The sequence below is a fragment of the Netta rufina genome (genome assembly GCF_964035555.1).
Source record: "Netta rufina genome assembly, chromosome: 4".
Lineage (NCBI taxonomy): Eukaryota > Metazoa > Chordata > Aves > Anseriformes > Anatidae > Netta > Netta rufina.
The window spans coordinates 60965941-60989657 of record NC_140127.1 but is presented as its reverse complement, the minus strand read 5'-3'; the positions used below and the strand labels follow the sequence as shown (position 1 = coordinate 60989657).

Genomic DNA, 23717 nt, shown 5'->3' with positions numbered 1-23717 from the left:
TACAAGGTAAATCAAAATGGATGCAATTTCCTTCAGTTACTGTCTCTGGATGATGCTGTCCTCAATTAGACGTGTTTGTTCTGGCTGTTGCACAGATGATACCACGCACATCAGTAAACTCCAAAAACTTTTTCTCCATGCAGTGCTCTTGCTAGAAAAGCATAAATCTACTTCTGACATCACACTGATGATTCTGGTCTGATATTCCGGTGTGAATGTTCCTGTCACAGCTACAGTCAGTCTCACTGGTCTTTCATTTTCACTTACTATGTTTTCTTAATTTTATTCTGGGAAATTATCACTTTCACTCAGAACCTAAATGCGAGGATATTATACAAGTAAGCTACCACCCTATATGGGAAATAACTTAAACTTGTTGTCTGCATTTGAAAGATTTTTTTTTTTTCAATTCTCATACACCACTTACACTTCAGTGTTTCACACGTACATTAAGTACACTGCATAGATATCAGGTCTGGTTTTTAAAGGCTGCGGTAAGCCTCCAAGACAAGTTGTTTCACCTTCAGCAGCACGTGTGAACGCTAACCTGGAGCACACCACAAGAGGGCAAAACTCCGCCGTAACACCCGCTGCTCCCCACACCTTGCGCTAACAACGGGGTGCAGGCCACGGGCCCTGTGTCGCTTATGGGCTTACAAAATGTTTGGAAATTTGATCATTTCGGGTGGAGAAGGATTTTCTGAGCGGTGCGAGCCCGCTGCCTCCAATACCGTTCACCTCAAGAGGCGACGGGGAGGCGCCGCCATTTTCTCCCCTCCCCTTTCCTCCAGCACCGCCCCGCTCGGCGCCTGCTGATGAGGCGAGCGGCGCGCCGGGGTCGGCTGCCGGCACAGCCGCCTGCCTCCGCTGTGGGGCTCCGGAGCTGTGAGGCAACGGGGCTGTGAGCTCCGGGCATGTTGGTGCCGTGTGTGCGGAGGGTGGCCGCCCGCCGCCTGGCCGGGCACCTCCCCGGCCGGGGCTACAGCCGCGGGGCGGGCGGGAAGGTGAGGGGGCAGCGGGAGCTGTGGGACCGCCACCTCACGGCCCCTCTCGCCCGTGTGGGGATCGGGAGAAGTGAGGGAAGGGGGCAGGCGGTTTGTGAGTGTCCTGCCGGGCTCCTTCGCCTGCCCCTTGGCCTTGGGGAGCCGGGGCCGGCCGCGGTGCGGCTCTGTGCGCTGTCCCCGGGGCTCCAGGCAGAGGAGCCGCGTTTGGTGGGCGCAGAGGGGAAAAAAAAATAATCTGTTGTGCCTTCAAATTACGGATTGCAAGAGTTCTGGAGGCGAAGGGATTGGTATTCGAGTGCCTCCTTTGTAATGTTTTATCCTGTACCGCCAGCACGTGGCTCTGTGCCTTGCACGTCAGATGGGTGCATGAGCCGACATGCACGCGTAAACCAGCAGCAATCTGAACGTTGTGCTTGTTTCTCTGTCAGGTCTCTAAACTTCACGCTGTTTACATTAATGTGCATCCTTTCCTAGGGCCTCGTTCTGGGAGCCTATTCGAGCGAGCAGGATGGAGGTGCTGCCCAGCTCACTAGTGCAGGAGATGCTTTCGATAGGCTCGTGTCGGGAAAGCTGAGAGAACTTCTGTCGGTGTAAGTGTTGGCTACCTTCCTGAAATGGATTAAAGTATCTCTAAAACGCCAATAAGAATGGGGCTGTCTTTCTGATCATTGTTGGCATTTGAACCCACACCCCTTTTCAGGCTAGTATCTGCTCCCACCAGGATGAGCAGCTTGGAGGGAAACTCCTGTGGCAGAAGCCAAGCATCAAGGAAAGAGAAGCAAAATACTCATAGGGATAGTCCTTTTCTGTGAGTGAGCACTGAGTCAAGTGTCCCAGCATAGTCTTGAGAAGCTCAATGTGGTTGTGGGGTTAATGTAGTATACCGTAAGCCTTGTTACCCTGGTTAAGGCTTCTTTACTGAAAGAACCTTCTTGTGTTGTAGTTGTGGGCCACCTTTGAAGAAAGGCAAAACGTACCTGTTCCATGGTTTGCATCAGGTATGAACGGTGGAATTTTCATGATGTATATTTATTAATGAGTGAGGCTTGCCCGTGCATCTTACCTTAAGCTTGGTTCACTGCTGTGCTTGTGTCAATGCTCTGCACTTTTCTTCCCTCTCTGCCATTGTTCAGGCAGAACTCTTGTCTGCACAGACCTGATATTTCACAGTTGTACGAGATGGGGATTCACCCACTTAAAGTTAAGCTTCTGTTGCCATTTGAGAAGTCGTAACTCATCTAATGTGTCTGGATGGAGCTGGCTGTTTCCGACTTGAACCTTTTTGGTCAGATAGCTAGAGGGTAGGCAGACTTCCAATATGACACTAGGTGCTCTTGTGTATGTAATTACATGGTATGTTAGGGCTGTGTAAATGATTTTAAATAAATCATTTTGTAGTGATTAATGCCTACCATGCAAAAATACCTATGTGGAGAACACAGGTGATGTACTCAGTAGAAAGGCTGTCATGAATTTCATGGAAATCGAGTCCCCTGAAGGTCCTGTTATGCCAGTTCTGCCTACAGAATGACCTAAAGTGAGTTGGAAATCTCTGCAAGAGGATGTAGTAGAATCTGGCCTAATGACCTCTCCTTAGTGTTTAAAATAACAATAGCTAAAAAAGGATAACTTGAATCATTGATCTGGCAAGTTTATGTTAGTTCCACCATCTTGTGGACTAAGAGGCTTTATGGTGTATAAACAAATAAATAAATAAATAAGCTGACAGAGCAGCTATTTGTGATGGAAGGGTAAGGGAAAGTCTAAGATTAAGTTCATTTTTTCCTGAGAGCAGTGGGAATCTATTCACTTGTATAAAGCCATACTCAAGGTTATACAAATTTGACTATGTTCTTAAAACACTCCTTTCATCTTTGTTATCTTTTCCTTTTTGCCCATTACTTTCAGTTTATGAGGTAAGAATGTAGTTTGCTGTGCTACATTACTTTCCTGAATTCTGGATCTGTGTACCTCTGTTCAGCTTTGGTTTGGTACGTGGCTAATCACACCAGCTCAGCTCAGCTTCTAGGCTTGAGAAGAGATTGAAGAGATTTTTTGACCTTTGAAGAGATTTTATTAGCTTGAACATACTTCTGAGTGAAAATGGGTACACTTAGAAGGACAGAAATATCTTTTGCTATTTGTTTAGCATAAAGCCCTATCTGCTTCAATACAAATTGTGAAATGGACAAGCAGGACAACTGTTTGGCTGCCTGTGGCAAACGAATAGGAGTGCAAGATTGTGGTACCATACTGGTGCTCTTATGCAGAAATCAGCTGTGTGACGTAGAGAAAGTATTGAGTGTGTTTTAATGCTGTGTTTGGTTGGTAAAGTGGAGTCTGTAACAACTCCATGCTGTGGCTGTAATAATGAGGAAAGTGAATCTCTTTGTGTGTTGGCTTTGTGTAGGACTTTCCAAGTGTGGCTGTAGTTGGCTTGGGTAAGAAGAATGCTGGAATAAATGACCAAGAAAACTGGAATGAAGACAAAGAAAATATTCGTGCAGCTGTTGCAGGTTAACTGTTTTCTTATTTTCTTAACTTTTTGTCTAGAAAAGCCTTTTAATGGTGCAGCATGTTCCATTTTTGAAGAGCGAGTCTACATACGCTTTCGTTTTGAAATGCAAAACATACTGCATAGTTTGGGAAATGTGTTTACTTGTCATTGACATTCATGAGATTTTTTCTTAGTGAGAAAGAAGTTATACAGCATGTAAATCAACCTGCAGACAGATAACTTCAGTACGTCTCCTGAATGGTGGGGTATTGAAAATGCACTTGTTTAATTGCCGTGATTTTGAAGCCTGAGAGAATTAAGTGAGCACTTAATGATTGTGCTGTACTTAAGTATGCATATAGATTTCCTTTTGCTGCTCTAGTTTGTAACTGAGAGTTTTGTTTTGTGAAGTGATAACTTTCCCAACTTAAGTAGAATGTTTCCTTATCCCTCACAGGCAAAGGCCTCTTATTTTTCTGTTACTGAAATTGTGGTGCATTTTGTGTTACAAAGGTAACAGTGGGCACCTCGTATAACTGTGAGGTGTGTTACAATGTGATAAGTCTGTACTTTCAGGAATTGTAGGTAGCGGAGATACCTGATAACCCTGCTGTTACTCCTTATAACAAACAAATTATTACTTTACAGCTTAGACATTGCTGGTTGGGGCATCAACTCACAGCTAAGCACCCGCACAACTGTTTGCTCACTTTCCCCTCAGTGAGACAGGGAGAGAATAAGAAGAGTAAAAGAAAAGAGCAGGAACCACTTGTTAGCCAAGGTAGACAGTTTAATAATTTAAGGAAAGAAAACGTTATGCAAAAGCTATCGCTCAGCACCTCCCACAAGCTGACCAATGTCCAGCCAGTTCTGAACAGTGGCTACTTTGAAAAACAGTATCTGCCTGTCCCTACTACCAAGCTTTTATTATTTGTGATGAGGGTGATACAGAATATCCCTTTAGATAGTTCTGGTCAGAAGTCCTGGCTGTGATCCGTGCCATTTACCTGCCTACCCCCAGCCTATTCACTGGGGTAGGGAGCACAGTGAGAAGCAGAAAGTCTTGGTGCTGTTTGAGCACTGTTCAGCCATAGCCAAAATGTTGTTGTGTAATCAATACCATTTTGATCAAAAATCTAAAACTTCTATGGAGGCTGCTATGAAAAACATTAACTCCAGCTCAGCCAGACCCAGTAAAAGGTCTTCTGTTTTAATTAGGGGTTGATTTTTGCATCTAACTGTGTATAAAACAAGAATAAAGAGTTCTCACCATAATGGTTATAATCTGAGACAGGAGGTCAGTCATACATCTGTGACAGTTGTAATAATGAGGAAAGTGAATCTCTGTGTGTTGGCTTTGCCCTTTAGTCCAAAGGGCTAACCCACATTGTCTCGCCAGCTGCCAAAACAGTTAAATTTTTCTGTAAAAACACTGTAAAATGTATGGAATTATGTCTGTTTTTTAATAATGTTTATAAAATAGTGTATGAGCTTCTTTGTCAGAAAAGAACAGTTACTTAGTCTTAGGAAAAAAAATCAGGGCAAATTTTTGATAACTGTAGGTCTTCACAACCCATAACACTCCAGAATGATAGAGGTTTTCTTTGATGTGGTGTGAGCTTAAAGGAATCAGAACTACTGTGAAGTTTCCTTCTTACTCTTGTTAAATGGCTTGATCATTGAAACTTATCAAAAAAATTATCAAAACTTGTCAATATACGGTCACTAGCATTTTAAATTATTTTACTACATGATCTTTTTTGTTTATTTACTTTTAAACTCGGATATCTCGTGTAAAGCTGTTTTTTCTTTTCCTTGAATACTTTCCTTGAAGTATTACATTGGTCACATCAGACACCTGTTCTGCTCTTCTGTGCACTACTTGGCCTATTAATTCCATACTGTGTTTTTCAGTTGGTTGTAGACAGATCCAAGATCTGGAAATCCCCTGTGTTGAAGTGGACCCTTGCGGAGATGCTCAAGCGGCCGCAGAAGGTGCTGTCCTTGGATTGCATGAATACAATGAGCTGAAGCAAAAAAAGAAAACTGCAGTTACTCCTCAGCTTCATGGAAGGTGATGGCAAAAGGAAAGCTTGCATATTTGTTTGTTTATAAAACTGAGCATGCTTGTGCATGAGAATGAAATAGAAATGTTAGAATAGGTCTAGCAGCAATTTCTGTCTTAGGGAAATTCAAGGAGTTAAGTATTTTACACATCAGGTATATTCATAGTGTTTGCTCCATAGGTTATGTTAGTATGCTGTGTTTTGAGGATAAGGGTAAATAAATGCTGCTTCATAGAAAAGAGGGTCCAGGATAAAAATAAAAGTAAAAAACTACTTGAAAGATTGCTCTGATGTACAAGGACTTATACTAGTATTGCATGATAAAATTGTGGAGCAGAGGTATTTCAAACTCTGTAAGTGAATAAATCCTTTTGATAATTAGGAAATGCTAAATGAGACCAGACCATGCCATAATGAGTGTCTTACATAGTTCATCTCTTATATTTGCATTCACAGAACAAGATGCAAGAAGAAAAGCTGTGGTGCTTACAGACTTTAAGTAAACATCACTGTTCCTTGAGGGCAGAAAATAGTATCAAGGGTTTTGCTTCTTGGGGGCAGAAAGTAGTATCAGGGCTTTTGCTTCCATGGGTGTACTGTTCTTCTCCAAACTGTATTACTAAGCAAGAAGTATTGAGGGATTGCAAGCATTGAGAACCTCAGGCTTCTCAGTGTTCTCTAGATTGCCAGCCCCATTTAGCAATGGGACACCGATATCCTGACCCTTTTGCTGATGATGTACCAGCTGAAGCCTTCTTGTTGCCTTTCCCACTTTTTGCTAGTTTCTCTCTAGGTGAGATTTGGCTTCTTAATTCCATCTCTGCATATCCAAGCAATGTTTCTATATTCTTCTTGGCTTCCATCTGCCCTGTATTGCTCTTTTGAGAGCAGAATCCAACTTAATCCCCTGCTTCGTGGCATCTTTTAAAGCAAATAAGCAAGTCTTTTAGTTCTGTCTCAGTAAAATGAGAGGTTATGTACTAGTAGTGTTGCAAAATAATCAGAGATCCCTATTTCCTATGCAGTCAGCTTTTTGAATGTTTGTTCTATCTTTTATTAGCGAAATGTCTTTAGTGCACTGTGAATTGAAGTCCAAGTTCCACTCTTATCATATAATCATACTTAAGCAAATTGAAAAACAGACTCAGAGGCTTTGTACGGTAAATAAAAACTTTCAGGGGTGTTGTAGTTAATGCGATTACAAATTTTGGAAGGGATATTAAACCATGTGCTTAAAGATCAAGACAATCTCTGACTAGTAAGGATTAGGACAAGACCACATATATCAGATAATTTTACATCTGTCTGCTCTAGGATTCTTCTAGCTTTCTCTGAAGCATTTGGCTCTGACTGGAACCAGAGATGAGATATTAAACTAGATACACATTGGATCTCATCCTAAATTCCTTGTAGGAAGGGTAATAAGAGGTTCTTAATTCCCCTGTATTAATAATACCGTATTTTCAGATGGGAGAGAACAAATAAATGCTGATATTATCTTACTTTTGTACAATCATGATTGTTGTATGGTGTTTTTTAGTGCTGGAAGTGAAGCCTGGCAGAAAGGTGTTATCTATGCTGAGGGTCAGAACCTCGCTCGGTACCTGATGGAGGCTCCAGCCAATTATATAACTCCAGTCAAATTTGCTGAATATATTGAACAGAAGCTCAGGGGTTTCAGCAGCAACGTGAAGGTCCATATAAGGTAAAATACATTCAAATGATTCCTTTATAGGGTAAGAAACCTTCCATGCCAAATTTGTCACATGCTCTCGTTTTCATTCTGCCATTTCAAATGACAAAAGCAGGTAAAGTTGTTGGCTAAAAGCGATAAAGGTACCCAGACTGCAGGCTCCTCTCAACATTTAGAAGGCGAGCTTCTAGCTAGTAGTGTAAGCAAGTTACTGTGACACAATAAAATGATTACCAGTTAGCCATGCCATCAATTAATTGCTTAATTGACATGTGCTGTGAAAGAAGAAGCCTGATGAAGAATCAGTGAATAATCTACAAATACTAGGTACCTTTTTCCTAATACCTTTTGTTTTCAGAAAGTATAGTTTAGTCTTACTAAAAAAAAAAAAAAGGCAAGAACTTGGAGGCAGTATTTTTCTGCTTCACAAAAGTAGTAATAAGGGTGGCATTTAAATGAGGTTTCCAATTCAGCTAACTAAAGTGGAATTAATAGTTTGTGTACAAACTTTCAAGAATTGTGATTTTTAAAAACAGACAAGCAGAACGCGTTGGTCAAAGTGTCCAATTTAAACTTACACGTATATATTTCTATTTCAGGCCAGAGTCTTGGATAGCAACACAACAGATGGGAGCATTCCTGAGTGTAGCTAAGGGCTCAGCTGAACCTCCCATCTTTCTGGAGATCCACTATTTAGGTGGTGCTAATGCAAATGACCCTCCTTTGGTATTTGTAGGAAAAGGAGTTACATTTGACAGGTATGTGTGGTAATATCTTGAATAATTTGGGGGAATGCTCTGTTTCAGTTTTTAAAGGATGGAGCACAGAGGGATGAGTTGTGTAATTCAACCAAGAGATGCACGCTTCTGACTGCAATCCCCTTAAACACAGAGGTGAGGCTTTCCTTGTGCCCCCCTGCTCTTCATGTTCAACACAGAGCTGCTTTTTCGTTGCTCAGCACATCTTTCAATGCCATTCCAGTGAACTTGCCAAATTTAGTAGGTTGTGCTGCTTTTGCTGGGGATGAGACAAGCTTGAGTGATTGAAATAAGTAGAACTGATATGCCTTTGGTCTGTAAGGGGAAAATGGAAAGCTAGAAGGAAAGAAAACAAAACTTAGTGTCTTCTTCTTTTTTCTTGGCCTGAGGAAACCTTGGGATGAAAAAGTTAAGTGTTTAGAGTTGCAGTCTGTCACTGGACATCTAGTTCATGCTTAAAGTAAAAACAGTTCATTCTTTGCAGCAATTTCTTTAATAGGAAATAACAACAGTTATAACTACTGAACATTTTATTAATCTGTTCTCCTTCCATATGCTTGGTTTTACCAAGTCTACTGTTTTATGCTCGTTTTGTGCTCTTCTGCTGTTATGAAGACCATTGAGCACATGAGAAAAATGTCTATTTTTTTAGTCCAGTGCAGATCACCTGAATTTTTCTAGATTCCTTGTGTTTTCAGTATGTGTGTAAGAGAATCTGAAAACAGAGCCTAGTGTTTACTGACATTTTGGTGTTGAAACACACTGATGGACAGAGTATAATCAACATATGTAATGCCCAGCTCCTCCATGTTGATGATACTGTTCTGCTCATTTCAGTGGTGGCATCTCACTGAAGCCGTCATCAGGTATGGATGCGATGAGAGCAGATATGGGAGGGGCAGCAACTGTCTGTTCGGCCATTGTGACTGCAGCAACGTTAAATCTACCTCTTAACATAATTGGTAAGTGTGTTTGTGTGAGAATCTGAAAATCTTAATTTTACAAGGCTTTGTTTAGACAAGGTCCTTTCCTAGTATCAGCCATTGCTGTAAGACATTCTGTCCTACAGAAATGTCAGGCTTTTTCAGACTTGCTCATCTCATTCATTTTCTTAGCTTCTCTTCTGTCTTTATTTGCTTATCAAAAATCGCTAGCTTTGCTTGAATAAAATACTGAAAGAATACAAATTTTGAGGGCATGATTTTTAGATCTTAGGAGGAGAGACTTGTTGATAAACTTGTTTTCAACAAGTTTTGCAGAAGTTCTGCTATTTCATTCCAAGAAGGAATGTGGATACCTGTAAAAACAATTAAAAATAAAAAGCAGGTGAACTACTTCCATGAGTGTTTGCACCAGCTGAACAGGATAAGGGATCAGCTTTTGTTTCCTTATGTGAATGTCTCAGCAGAAACTTAAAAACAGCTGCAACAAAAAAGCTTTCTGATAGTGCTCAGAATTCAAGAATACTGATTATTTTTTTCAGCAGAGATGTTGCAAAGCTAGAATTGGCTGATTCAGGATCTGTTGTTTAAAAGAAACAGTCACTGGTAACATGTAATCCATTCTAGGTTTTTATGTTTGAGTACTGTAACTTTCAGGCAACTAATGTTTTAGTCGCTTACATGCTTCAACCAGTAGAGGGCAATGAACCACACATCCTTAGGAGATTCCTCCCACAGAATAGGAAGTGCTAAGCAGAAAACAGTGGAACAAAAGTCTCTCTCTGCCACTCCACTGAAAAGTGGTCGATCACAATTCTCATACTCCTTGTTCTCTGAGCAGAACACAGGAGCAGGTTTTCCCTGGGAAAGATGGACAGTCTTTCATCTCATTATTCCATTTGTAGTTTTGATGTTGACTCTTTTGCACCTCTGTTTGCTCTTACGCTTGGCATTCTGTGGCAATTCCTTGGATCCCTCTTGACATTACACAATGAGCAGAGCTTGAACAGCTTAGAGAGTAGAAATTTTTATTTTCAGAAAGAAATCCCTTTACATGTGACTAATTGTTCATATATGGAACACATGAGATGCTATTTGTTGACAGGAGCTTCAGTAAATTTTAAACCTTTTCTGCTCTCACTTGCCTAGGCATAAAGTAGAAGTAACTCCTAGTGTTAAAATGGTGTAGGTGAAAGAATTTTGTGGTGCACCATGCAGAGAAATGGCACCAACTGAAAACTGGATCAGCTGTCTTCCAGTGATCACGAAAACTCACCTATTGAACATAATTCAAGATGAGAATAATATTGCTTTCTTAAGGTGTTTTTTTTTTTTTTCTTTCTTAAATATTTTTTCTGCTTCTTTCCGGAGAAAGAAACCAGTAATGCACTTTTCCTTTTTCTCTCTGAGGTTTGGCACCCCTCTGTGAAAATATGCCCAGTGGTAAGGCAAACAAGCCTGGGGACGTAGTTAGAGCCAAGAATGGAAAAACAATACAGGTATGCATCTGAAACTTGGATTTTGAATACTTTTGGTAAATTGGTTTAATTGATTGAGTTACGTAGTCAGAGTACGTATTTGAAAAGACCCTTTATAAAGATATATAGTGCCAGTGTAGTGTTTTTACAAATGTAAGAAGTATTAGTTTAATTAGAAATTAAGTTATTAATTAGAAATTGCTATCATAGGATTCTTTCAAATATAAACATTGAAGAGGTTAGGCATGTTTTAGAAATCACTAGGAAAAACTGAAGACTATGGTAACTTTTAGTGAATGTGCTAGAAAATAAAATCATAAACTTCCTCTGAAAGGAGAAAGAAGCAATGGGGTTATTGATTTATTTTAACAAGAAACTGTTACCAGGCATGCATCTATGATTTGTTGTGGATCCCTCTTGTTTCTTGCTGTTTCCATGGGCCATATCTCTCTGCTTGCTCTGAAACAGCCCTGGGGGTTGCTGGGCCTTTGCTGGGAGTGGTGACCTGCCCCATGCGCTGCACTGGGGCTCCTCTCCTGCCTCCAGGCCCTTCTGAGGAAACTGAGTAAATTTTGATTTAAGCTCTTGGGGCCTGTGACAGTGCATTCACAATCTGACAGCTGTTTAAGAGAATATGTAAGAAATAAGTCAGTTAAAGGGATGTTTATAGTAGTTAATGTATTTTTGTTAACTTTGCACCTGAAGGTTGACAACACAGATGCAGAAGGAAGGCTGCTATTAGCTGATGCTCTCTGTTATGCCCACAATTTTAATGCCAGGGCTATTGTGAATGCTGCAACACTGACAGGTAAGCAGTCTCCCTTCCCTGCTTCATTTTAGACGTCAGGTCTTTGTTATTAACTGGCTATGGATTAGCTGCACTATGTATACAAATTCAGCCTAAATTTAAAAGCAGCTGAGATGATTTTACATGTTGTAGGACAAGAGCTTGCAGAGTTAATGCTCTAACAATTTCTTCAGCTGCGTGTCTCCAGGACTGGCAGGCATTGGCATGCAGGATACATGCTGAACAGTGCACGTGGAGCTGGGCTGGCAGTAATAAGCTCAGGAAAACCTGTGCAGGCTTGGATGTTTCTGCACAGTAGTGCCAGGTGGATCTGTTTCTGGGTGAACTTAATGATTGTTTCCAGACAATTCTGTCACCCAACATCTGAGTGAAGAACTTCCAGCTCCTGTTTGGTGCAAAGAAACTGGCATGGTTGTGGAAGACTCTTTCCAGTTCCATACAGTACTGGCCATGCTGGAGCCAAAATAGCTCCATTATGAACAGCCTCTTAGCACTTTGAGTTCTGAGCTACCCAGCACCAGTTCTTCCATTTGCTGAGCTACCTCAGGTGTCCATGATTCCATGTAGTAGGAGAGTCATTATCATCTTCACAGGAAGTCATTCCAGTGAAGTATCTCTTTGCACACTTTCAGGCATGAAAAAAATGTGTTTTAATTGTTTTATCTCTACAAGTTATATATGAATGAAGCTATAATTTTAAATCTAAAATCTGCAAAGATAGCATTAATGGTGTATGCATCTTATGAACGGCAGCAACAAGCTGTCATGGGTGAAGTGACTTCACCTGAAAGGTGAGCAAACATGGAAGAGTAGTTCAGATAGGAGTCCTCTGTGTTGCTTAACGAATAAGCTGAGAAGAAGAATAATCTTTCTATATAGAAACTGGGGCTTTAAATCATGTTCTGTAAGCTTTACAAGTTCAAATGCTGTGGAAAATGTCCCTAGATAGAAGGGATGCTTATGTTAAGATGGTTGGCTTGTATGGCAATATTTCTATATGAGGCATGATACAGGAAAGAGGCTGCTGCCACTACAGACTGTTGTGTTGGGAATTCCTGGGCACAAATAGAAAGGAGGACAGCTCCCGCAGAAATTTCTTTTGACGTACCATTCTTGTTAAAGTTTTTTTGTTCATTTGTTTGTTTTTTAAATCTCTCTGGGGATTGAGTGCCATAAATGGCATCAGCATTAGAGAAGCATTTCTGTGGCAACAAATAACTAAATATGTATGTAATCCCTCTGCCTTAGGCATTGTGTATTATTTTGATAGTGATTATTTTTATTTAAAGCACATTTGCATATGTTGTGCAACAATCTACATAAGTGAAATTCACAAAAGCAAAAATACCGGCTGGAAAATTGCGTAAGTCTGTAACATTGAAAAAGCCCAGTCATGTATATTTTCGATATGAAAACAATAAAATTGAGTGTTTTGTTTTGTTTGAGAAGAGACATTTCTGAATACATCATGGTAGACATATTGCTAGGAAGCATCAAGCTGAAAGCAGAAAGTCTAGTTTTATGAGATGTGGAAATATCATTTTTGTGAATTCTTGTCCTCTTCAATTATGTAGACTTTTAAAAAAAAAAAAAAAACTTTTGAGCTTTTAAAAATAAATATAAGTGTATCAAAATCTTTGGCTTGTGGACTTTAGAAGTCACTGATAATGAGAATTGAAAAGGAAAGTACAGTGAGGAGTCTGGATGCAGAGTCCATGCTCAAGTCCACCTTTGCCTTCATTGTATAATCTTCAGGATGTCTTTCTGTAGGTGCCATGGATGTTGCATTGGGATCTGCTGCGACTGGAGTGTTCACAAATTCATCTTGGCTTTGGAATCACCTTTATGAGGTAGGCCATCAACATTATTATCAAATAATAATTCAGTAATAGTTGTCATCGCTAAACAGCGCTTTACAGAAAGTCTTTATGCCAACCTAAAAAGTATGTTACTACATTTTGAAATCTCATAGGAGTGTGTTAGTATTGCATTTAATTGAAAAATACATAATGATGACTATTAATTACTGGCTCTTTAGTGAGGTTTAGTATCATACAGCAGAAAGTATGAATCATTATCTCAAGTATCTGCACCCTTTGATAACTTACTGCATATGCATAAGCTTTGCACTACTGACAGTAATTAGTTTTTGTTAACAAAGATTGTTGGTCTTGCTTAGCAATACCAAGAGAAATTCAGAGGCCTTGTGAGTGACTGAAGTGTGATAGATAAAGGAAGCCTCTGAAGGGAAGCATTTGAGAATATATACATTACCAGAAAAAAAATATATTGCGGGGGGAAAAGTATTCTTTAGATTTTTGCCTGTTGACTACCATTAAAGTACCCAAAAAGGAGGCTTCATTGTTCTGCTTGCAGTGTGTTTCAGAGTTTCAGACCAATCAAAGCCGAAGATAAGCATGCATAGTGGTGGTGCTTACAAATGCAGCTTTTTTTTTTTTTTTTTTTTTTTTTTTTTTTAAAAAAAAAAAAAAAAAAGGTGGGGTGGGGAAACACCAAAACTACCATAGTGAACTTTACCCCAACTATTGTTGTTCTTTTTCAGGCCAGCATTTTGACAGGAGACCGAGTATGGAGAATGCCTCTTTTTGAACATTACACCAAGCAAGTAACGGATTGTCCTCTTGCAGACCTGAGTAACATTGGAAAGTACAGCAGGTAGATGTGCTAACAGCCTTTCCCTTCAGTGTATTAGTCTATTGTTTGTGCTGTTTGTGTTGTTTCTAAAGTAACACCATCTTTCTGCTTCCCACAGAGCTGGGGGAGCGTGCACAGCTGCTGCCTTCCTGAAAGAATTTGTGACTGCCCCTCACTGGGCTCATTTGGATATAGCTGGTGTGATGTCCAATAAAGATGAGGTGCCCTATCTTCGAAAAGGCATGGCAGGCCGGCCTACACGAACATTAGTAGAGTTTGCGGCTCGATTAAGTCAAGACAGTCACAATACCAAATAAATGCCTATTCTAAAATCATCCATTCTGCCTTAAGAAAAAAAAAAAAAAAGTTAAAAAGTGTTAATAACGGAGTGCCCCAAACATATTTTCACTATAGTGATGACCTATACCCACATTTTGTAAGTCATTGCTGGGTAAGAACATCTCAAAGTTGAGATTTGTCTCCCTCTGTTATGCAGTTTAAAATAAAAAGATGCAGTTTGAACTATGTCAGGTATTAAATACCAAAACATGATCATGGAAAATACCTGAGCTCCTCTTTTGTATGTAAAGTAAGCATAATTATTGTAATCAATAAATCTCCTATTTGTGTGGGTACATCTGTTGATTTAGAGGGAAATAACGATAGGGGGGTGGTGTAGCTGTGTCTCTGTTTTGGGTGACTAACGGAGTAGGAAAGGTAATGCTGGAGGGTTGTTGATAAAAGTTCCCTGAGAAGAAAGAAAAATGGAAGCTATCCTGGGTGTGCTGTGAGGTAGAAATGATGCACTACCACCCTTTATATACTGCTGCATGGCTTCAGCACAAAATTAAGTAGGATATGCTCTTATGGCTAATTTTTTAAGACTTCCTGTGTTCTCTGACTATAGTAATGACTGAAAGAAGAAAGTTTTCCAGCCAGGTTGCTAGGCAGTTTATTCATGTTACACCATCACTGAAATGAAAGTGATTGGCAATGAAAGTAGTTCCAGAACCAGTGGAAACATCAACCAGATTTAACGTTTATAATGTGCGGTGGGGGGGTTGCAAGTTTGGAATTTGGGGCTCCAGGCACAGAGCTCCTGGAACGCTGGGCTGGCAGAAGCTGCAGCCGGACAGGGGCTGGAGGTGGAGTTTCGGGCCAGGAATGCCCTTTTTGCTCCCTTTTTTATTTTTAATTCCTTATTTACATTTCCACGTTATTTTATTTTACTTTATATTTGCCGCCCCGAGCTGAGGTAACGCCCGGCGGGAGGAGGGACTCGCCACCCCCGAGCCTGAGGCGCTGGGGCGCAGGCGCGGGCCGTGAGAGGAGGCGGCCGCCATGGCGGGCGCGCTGGGCGCCATGTTCGCCAACCAGCAGCCGGGGCCGCCGCCACCACCGCCGCCGGGACCTCCCGGGGGACCCGGCCCTGCTGGCCTCATCCCGCCTCCGCCGGGGCCTCGCAACCCCAACAACACGCTCGTGGACGAGCTGGAAGCGTCCTTCGAGGTGAGGGGCGGGGCGGGATGGGGGGAGGCTGCGGCCGGCCGGGGCGGCGCGACCTCCTCTAACGGCGGTGCTTCTCTCCTCAGGCCTGCTTCGCCTCGCTGGTGAGCCAGGACTACGTGAACGGCACCGACCAGGAGGAGATCCGCACCGGTGAGCGCTCGGCGGGGGGCTCGGGTATCCCTGCTTTGGGATACCTGCCCTTAAAGTCCCTCTTAGCACACCTAAAGGGTCTCTTCCTAGAAGATACTCTAAAAGGTGTTGTTAATAACATGTATATACAGATAAACAATATCAGCCTGTAATGATGTTTTGGGAATCTGTTCTCTCCATTCTGGTGTTCCATGTTTAGGTGTTGATCAGTGCATCCAGAAATTCCTGGATGTTGCAAGGCAAACCGAGTGTTTTTTCCTACAAAAAAGACTGCAGCTGTCAGTCCAGAAACCAGAACAAGTAATTAAAGAGGTATGCTTAAATGAGTTTGTATGCTTTAATTAGTTTGCCTATATCATACCAGGCCAGGTATGCTGTGTACCAGTACAGTTAGAACACCTCATTCACACTAATTCTGGGTTTGTCAACGTGATGCTGTATCTAAAGTTGGTAAAACATACTTGTTAAGGTAGCTCTTGCCCCAGACCTGGAGAAGCTAGATGCCTGCTGCTCTGGGGAGCATTGGAGCACAAGGGCGAATGATTCATCTGAAGAAATGTTGGAAGTAATGAGCTCTGAAATACATGACCTAGGCAAACAGAATGAAAAGCATCTGCAGTGCTTTCTGTCTTAAGTGCTTTTCCAGTGTTAGAATTCCTATAAGATAAATGTGAAAACTTAAGCTAAAAATTACATGCACTTTATTTGAGGTTGTTTATTACTCTTAGGAATACTATTTACTTACTAATACCTATTTTCTCACTTATAGGATGTTTCAGAGTTAAGAAATGAATTGCAGAGAAAAGAAGCATTAATTCAGAAGCATTTGAGTAAACTGCGACACTGGCAACAGGTCCTAGAAGACATCAGTGTGCAACACAAAAAACCTGCAGAAATGCCTCAGGGTCCATTAGCTTACCTAGAACAGGCGTCTGCTAATATTCCTGCTCCAATGAAGCAAACATGATCTTTGAATTTACATAGTTAAATGTTTTGAATGATGCAAAGCATATACTTTTTGTATAAAGTAATTTGTACAATAAATATAATGAGTTAAGACAGAATTAAGTGAAATAAATTATCTTTTTTTTTTTCCCCCCCAAAAAAATGCTTGAGAATTAAGTGTTTTGTGATCCAGTAATTATCCTTCAGTGCCATTGTAGAAGCACCCTTTGAATTGTATGTAGTTCAGATAAAGAGTGTGCTTTTTTGAAGTGAACTGTCCGTCTCCACTGGGCTTTCACTCCCCTCATGAAAGGCACTCAAGATATACAGATTTCTTTATGGGTGTCTTCTTTTAAGAATAACACCTTTCCTCCCCAGCAATGAGTTGGTTGGCATAATTTGATAAGTTTAGTCATCCACCTACTTTGCATTTCAGTGGGCATGAGAACAATACTGATTGTACAAAATCGCAAACATGCATCTCCCATAAATTTGGAACCTCTCAGTGTATCAGTATCAGTCTGACTGATGTGTTACCATAACAGCACTATTGTGCAAAACATGGAAATCATTGGTTTACAACCAAATTTTAGTGTTCATACTTAGATGTTATCCTGATTTATTAGGCCGATTGACTGTTATATGTGACAAGGTGCACCAGGAATACATGGCAATAGTGACTATACAAACCAGTTTATTAAGCAAACCAGAAAGTATTTCTAAAACAGATGGCTATAAGCATGCTACTCTCGGATGTATGTCACATGCCTTACAGCATAAAACAAATTTAACAACAAAAAAAAACTTACAAATATAAAATTGCATTACTATATGCAGAAATGGTTTTAAGCAGCTGATGAAGCAAGTATACAACCTACAGGAAGCATGTAAGAAACGTCTTCAGTTGGGGTCCCTCTGACAGGACATTTCAGGGAACAAATTGCATATTTCATGTAATTGTAGAGTAGTACATTATCTTGAATAAAAATTTTCACATAACAAAATGCAGATTTTATTTTCTTCATTTTTCACAGAGATTGTTAAAAAATGCATTTTACTGAAATCCATACGTGTAATTTCATTTTAATTTGATATAAGCATAGTCGTCCCTACTTATTTACTTGGAAATCATGTTTGATTTTTTTTTTCATAAATCATACATTGTATTATCATTCCTTAAGAGAAAACAGAAACAGCTTTTCTAGTAATTCTGAGGAATAAGTAAACTTGCTTTAAAATGAAAAATATTTAGTAAACCATTCTTGATGCTGAGGGTCTTGGGTTTGGTTGTCTTTAGTTTGTGGTGGTTCATTGCCGTGTGTCCTGTGCAAATAAACAAACATTAGCAACATTAGCATTGCTTACAATCTTACTAATACTTAACACTTAATTTCATGGAAAAACTTAAAATTCAATGATTGGACCTGTTCTTAGATGACGTGTGTGAGGCCAGAAGGTGCCAGCTGCAACTTCTAGTGGGACTTTAGTGCTAGCCAGGTGACTGGACTAACAGCACTGGTATTAAGTCAGAGGAGGGTGACAAAGGGCTAAGCAGCTATGAATAAATGTTTGAACATATTTTTTGACATCTCAAAAATATGGATGCTTCAATAAGGGGGAATACTGAAAATCAGAAAAGGGCAGCCCAAATGTATTCTTAAAAATATACAGTTTATGCATGAAAAAACATCAATAGAAATTTTATTTGGAACTGAATATTTTCTTAATATTAAGTGGCCTCTATAATAATTGATCCTATTACATAAACCCTGATTTTTCAGGATTCAGGATTTTTTTTTTTTAATCTACATTAATTTCACTTAGCTTACAGTAGCAAATATGAGTTCAATTATAACTGTCTGATTTAAAGGAATAAGTATCAGCCAATCTGTCCGTAGTGTCCCTGTATATTTCCCTTTAAAATACAAATCTGATTTGCCTTGGCAGTTATCTAGGATGACACAGAATGCTTATATCTTTAAGATAAAGGAATTGCCCAACTGGACCTCAGCCAGCGTCCTGTGTTACTGTCTTTGGCAGCAGGCAGCACCATCTGCCTTCCAGGAAAGAACTGCAGCATGCAGCGTGCAGTCTAACTAGTGCCCACCAAGGACATAGGTGAGAAGACTGGCTTTTGTCCTGAAGTATAGCGCTCATATTTTTATATTTGGAAACTACTAAGCATTGTTTAAATATTGGCATTATTAATATTAGCATATTAATTAAACAATTAGTGTTGTTTAAATAATATTACATTTGAATTCAAAAGAAAGAACTTTTCAGAGAAAAAACACGATACACCAAGTTGGAAATCAAGAACAGCAAAAGACCTTGATGTGTGACATTGGAAGACTATTAAGTATCTGCTAACCAATTTTTAAGTCTCAAAATCCTTTGCCTAGGTTCATTCAAATGTCTTCTAAAATAAAAATGTCATCTACATCATCCAAGTGCAAAGCAAGGAAACAAAAGTAAAAAAGAAAATAATCCTTAATAGAATCACCAATATGTACTCAGAGTTTTAAGGCCAGGTTCACTATTAACCATATTCTTTTTCAAATATTTGCAGCTCCTCTCATCTTCCTTTGTATCTGGAGGGACTGCAATCACAAGCTCTGCTGGGCAGTGATTATAGCCTACTTCTGCAGTTAAGTTCTGGATCTGTCTGCAGAAAACTGGACACATGGAATTCACTGCAGGGCAGGAACCTTACACCATTGTTTATTTCCAAGTGTCTAATGCATTTGAATGCCTACAAGATGCAGAATATTTATTCAGTTATCATCTTACAAGTAAGTCACTTCAAAACAGACAAATACCTTGTAGCAGCACTGCTGTCGGAGGTCTGTGCTGGTGGAGAGCCCACTTGGAGGCAGCTAGGACTCCGGTCTAAGCTCGTAGACTTTGTTATTTGAGCACTTCTTTTTGATCTCAAGTCACAGCTCAAAAGGCTCTTTGCATAGGAAGCTAAATTTGGAACACTGACAACACGGCTGGGCACCTCCACTGGTCTCTTCTGCTGTTTTTTATCATGACAGAAAACTGCATTACACGCATGTTTTTTTCACACCTTGTACTATAAAAACTCAACAATACTTCATTCTTAGACATCTTGTGAGGAGCACCCAAAAATGAAGGGTCCCATATTTTTCTATAGCCATTTAAAATAAATTCTCAGGTACACTGTGAGGATCCAGGGGTTAGGCAGTCCAATTAAAACAACTTGCGTGTTTGACCTTGAGGTTTTAGATATATCAAAGCCAATAGATTTGCAGGGATACTCAGAGCTAAGTGCTTTCCACCAACATACTGTTCTTACAGTTTATATATGGTATCATACAGAGGGGCTGGAATGACCAGGGACAAATCCTGTGTTACCCAAACCCAATTCATAATTTTGCTTGATGTGTATGATATCAAAGTAACAACTCACAATTACCTGCAGTCAGTGGCTGTACTTATTCCAAGGACTGAGCTCCTTGGGGGTCTACTGCTTTATATTTGCTTAAATACTTGTACCCATGTGCTTACATACTTCTACTGAATTTATGTTTTACTCAGCACCTCATTATAGGTTGGCTTCCTGGAGTTCTACTGAATAACAGTAGGAAATTAACAGGACCTTTATTGCCCTTGTCATCTGTATTATTCAAATAGCAACAAAATATCATGATTTGTGATTTTAATTGAATTGCCTATCTTACCTTTGTAGAAGGAGTCAAGCATCCTTGAGTAGGGTTGAAAGAAAATGATCGATTCCTGTAAGATTCAGTGTTGGCTAAAAGCGAATGGTGAAATTTTCTTCCTTCCTGATGAAAAAGAAAATTACGTGTGCCTCTTTGGTACAGAAACATACATTTTTTCAAAGAATTGCAGAGCAGAAAGAAAGTATTCATCAAAAGCAATGTGTGAAACACTGAATAGAACCTTCCAACAGATTCCGAAGTATATATGTGTATGTAGAAGGAAATCTTACCACCAGCTGCTTAATAAGCTCTTCTCTCTCACTTAGTTTATCTTGCAGACAGCTTATAAGTTGTATATCTTCTGGTCTGGACTCCTGCTTTCTTGTCTTTTCTTCTAATTCATTAAGTCTGTGTGAAAGAAAGATTGCAGACTAGCAAAAACACTTCTTTAGGCCAGGTTCAAGCAATACCTGTTTTGTACTGTTAAGTTCCAAGCATAGGACATAGGGACATAGGCAGAACTCTGATAAAACAGCATTTTATAGAACATGGAATGTTGTGGAGTTCCAAAGCAAATTGTCTGTCCAGTGTTAAATCCATTCCCTGAAGTAAGATGCTATCAAGCTTGCCCATCATATTGCTAATCTCAATAATGAGAAAAATCTCTATCACCATATCTATGCATATCTGTACCCATATTTGTTGTTGTTGTTGTTGTTGTTGTTTTCCTTACCAATAATCTTAGAATCTACAGCCTAATTCCAACCATACTTGATAAAGACCTGAGAAATACTAATTTCCTATAACTTTCATGAAAAGAGAGGCTTGGATATACATGCTGCTTTAGTGTGTCTTCTAAGGCAAAACCTGTAGTTTTACTTTGGCTCTTTAAATGCCTTCATATCAGGGAAAAAAAAAAAAAAAAAAAAAAAAAAGAGATCTAATCAGAACTTACACCTTCTTAGAGATGGTGTGGAAACATACATTTGTTTGACCTATGGAAAAAAGACTCATTATTTCATCAGCCAAGTTCATGAATTTTGCTGCTCAGGAAACTGAGTGCTATGAAGTTCATCTGCCATGCTGTGAAATTAATTACAGAATACAAACCGCTGTTGTTTGTTTGTTTGTTTGTTTGTTTTTGGTGAGGGGAAACATTTTTGAGAGGAAGAAAAAAATCAATCTTACACTTTTGATTTAGTCTATCTCAGAATTCAGATATGAAGATAAAATTTAATGTCTGAATGTTTTGAGACCCTACTTACCTACAAGTAGGGATCTCTGCAGAGCTGTGCTGCACAGTTGGGATTTGAGGAAAGGACAAAGTCACAAACAAGGACTGTTTGTCTCTATTGTAGAGCCTGAAACACCACAGAACTACTTACCTCCAAGGAGGGCTGCAAAGTGCATCTATTTACATGATACAGTGGGGGCTGCAGTTTGGGAATATCCTGGCAAACTAGCAAGGGAGTGAGAATGAGCAGGAGCTTCATCTCAAAGGTGCTGCTGTACTGAACAAAATTAAGTACAAAATGATGAATCGAGGTCTCTATATTACCTCTAACAAAGATGATTTTACATGTCATAAAATTGTAAGATGTTATGTGCAGGGTTTAACTTATCATTGTAAAATGTATGTATAATGCTTTACTTTAAACAATATTCATAGATTATTACAATATATCTATGTCTTTCTGTGTTTGCAAAGGAAATACCTAAACACTTCTATTTCAGTGCTCATATTCTATCCATAAGCTATAAAAAAAATCATGCTTGGTAGGAATAATAATTAAAAACAGAACTCACTGCCAGTATGAGTCACAGTTTATTTAAATGGCTTAGTTTCTAAGGAGAAAATCTTTGCTTGGCGATTTGCCTGCTGAAAGCAGGTAATGTTTTTTTATTTCCTTCTGGTGATCTTGTTTCAGTATTGTCTACTTCTTGTTTATGCTTCATGTTGAGGTCTTCTACCACTAGCCTTTCATTGATCTTAAAATATGTCTGAATTCTCATGTTTTAACACTTGTTTATTATGATTGATGAAAGCATGCAGTTTTCAGGTCTGTTACCGACTACAAAGGTAGCTAACAGCACAACTCTGGGCTTCTGCTTGCTGATCTGACTTCAACACTTCGGTTGCAGTTTGAGGCTGACCCACACTAACAGTGAGGAAGAGTAAAATTATTTGGAGAAGAAGACCTTGTCCTTCAGCCTTCAGTAAGTGGGGGCTTATTTTATATGATGCTATTGGTATTCTATCTATGGTCAGCTTGTACACCAATCTTAATTGACAAAGGTGACAATAAAGTATTATAGGAACTCATACTAAATAAAATTATTTTGTAATCTCTGGAATTTTAAGAGGCTCTGATGCTCTATTTCATCCCCTCCTAGCACCCCATCAGAAACACTTAATGTCTACTACCATTCTAAAAAAGTTTTTTTCTTAGATGTGAATGTAAGAAATGTTATAGCATTGCCTTTAACTACAATGTTCATATTTAACAGGCAATATATTTTGAAAAATACTGCTATTTCCTTAGCACCATCAACTGAAAACTAAAAAATGCCTCATATTTTTTCAAGCCTAGCTATAACATAGCTTTCTGACACCAACCCCCAAAACAAAAGACATTTATCGAAGAATCATTATCTTACTGCCTATTGTTAGCTAATGTTTTGTTACACAACAGATAAACTTTTTCATTAACTCAACGCAAAGAACCCATCTTTTGTTTACTGACTGAAATAAAGATGTCAAACTCAGCAGATTAACAACTCTAATTTTCACAAAATGTATTCAGTTTACCTTTTCTTCTTCATCTTCTCCATTTTTTTTTTTTATTATAAGTATTTCATTTGTTTCTGAAATGCTTTATTTGTTTCTGAAATGCTTCAAGGAAGGCTGAAAGGCCCATGGAATATTTCTGCCCTTGGAATTAAGCGCACAGCCATAAGGGTGACTGATTTGTCACTCAGCACAAAAGAAGAGTAAGAGTAAAAATGGGGAATTAATCCCTGAAATGGATCCTCAGGGTTAGAATGAAACTCTCATTCAGAGGGAGAGTCCCTTCATTTTAGGATTTGTCCTCTCTTCCAGTAAAAATAAACTTTTTATGCTCAGACCCTAAACCTTACAGAAGGTTTGTGTCCCAGAGGTAGAATTCCCACAATTCAAGAGAATGGAAATGGAAATGATTACTGAAAGCAGATTACTCATTACACTTGCCTGGCAACAGTAGGAATATTAATTTAAAAAAATTGGTTACAAAAAATTTAACGTGCAAATAGCAAGCCACAATTAGCTTTCAAATCAGAAACAACTACATAGCATAAGACAAGGTTGCTGTTGTTACTGTGACAGTAAAAAGCTGTTATTTTTATGCCCTCCACAATTTAACTATTCCTTCACCCAAATTATTCATGCTACAAAAGCAAATCAAGGGCTGCAGGTTAATGTTACAGATCTCGCATGGGTTAATTTCAGAGCAGCCTGTATCAGGTACCTAAGACTATTTGAGCTCTTT

General features: G+C 39.4%; 3 protein-coding genes across 4 annotated transcripts in view; 2 read left to right on the top strand and 1 right to left on the bottom strand.

Moving 5' to 3' along the window:
* Positions 1-833: 833 nt before the first annotated feature.
* LAP3 (leucine aminopeptidase 3) lies at positions 834-14535 on the top strand. The gene is made up of 13 exons (XM_084286643.1): positions 834-1004; positions 1479-1594; positions 1948-2002; positions 3415-3520; positions 5416-5575; positions 7108-7272; positions 7860-8018; positions 8856-8980; positions 10370-10458; positions 11143-11245; positions 13016-13095; positions 13809-13921; positions 14019-14535. The coding sequence occupies exons 1-13, from the start codon at positions 915-917 to the stop codon at positions 14215-14217; spliced, it is 1560 nt and encodes a 519-aa protein (XP_084142769.1). The 5' UTR covers positions 834-914; the 3' UTR covers positions 14218-14535.
* A 659-nt stretch (positions 14536-15194) lies between these two features.
* MED28 (mediator complex subunit 28) lies at positions 15195-17629 on the top strand. Its single transcript, XM_084285957.1, has 4 exons — positions 15195-15409; positions 15493-15559; positions 15759-15871; positions 16329-17629. Exons 1-4 carry the CDS (start codon positions 15242-15244, stop codon positions 16524-16526), a joined length of 546 nt encoding a protein of 181 aa, XP_084142083.1. The 5' UTR covers positions 15195-15241; the 3' UTR covers positions 16527-17629.
* Positions 17182-23717, bottom strand: part of FAM184B (family with sequence similarity 184 member B) — a 39271-nt gene continuing 32735 nt past the window's right edge. The window contains exons 8-11 of one of the 2 annotated variants that reach the window (XM_084285955.1): positions 20481-20598; positions 20209-20313; positions 19324-19523; positions 17182-17827 (exon numbers count right to left, since the gene is read on the bottom strand). In XM_084285955.1, the coding sequence (XP_084142081.1) occupies positions 17737-17827; positions 19324-19523; positions 20209-20313; positions 20481-20598 (514 nt within the window). In that variant the 3' untranslated portion in view covers positions 17182-17736. The remainder of the gene's footprint in view (positions 17828-19323; positions 19524-20208; positions 20314-20480; positions 20599-23717) is intronic. The other variant, XM_084285956.1, reaches the window with a different exon arrangement.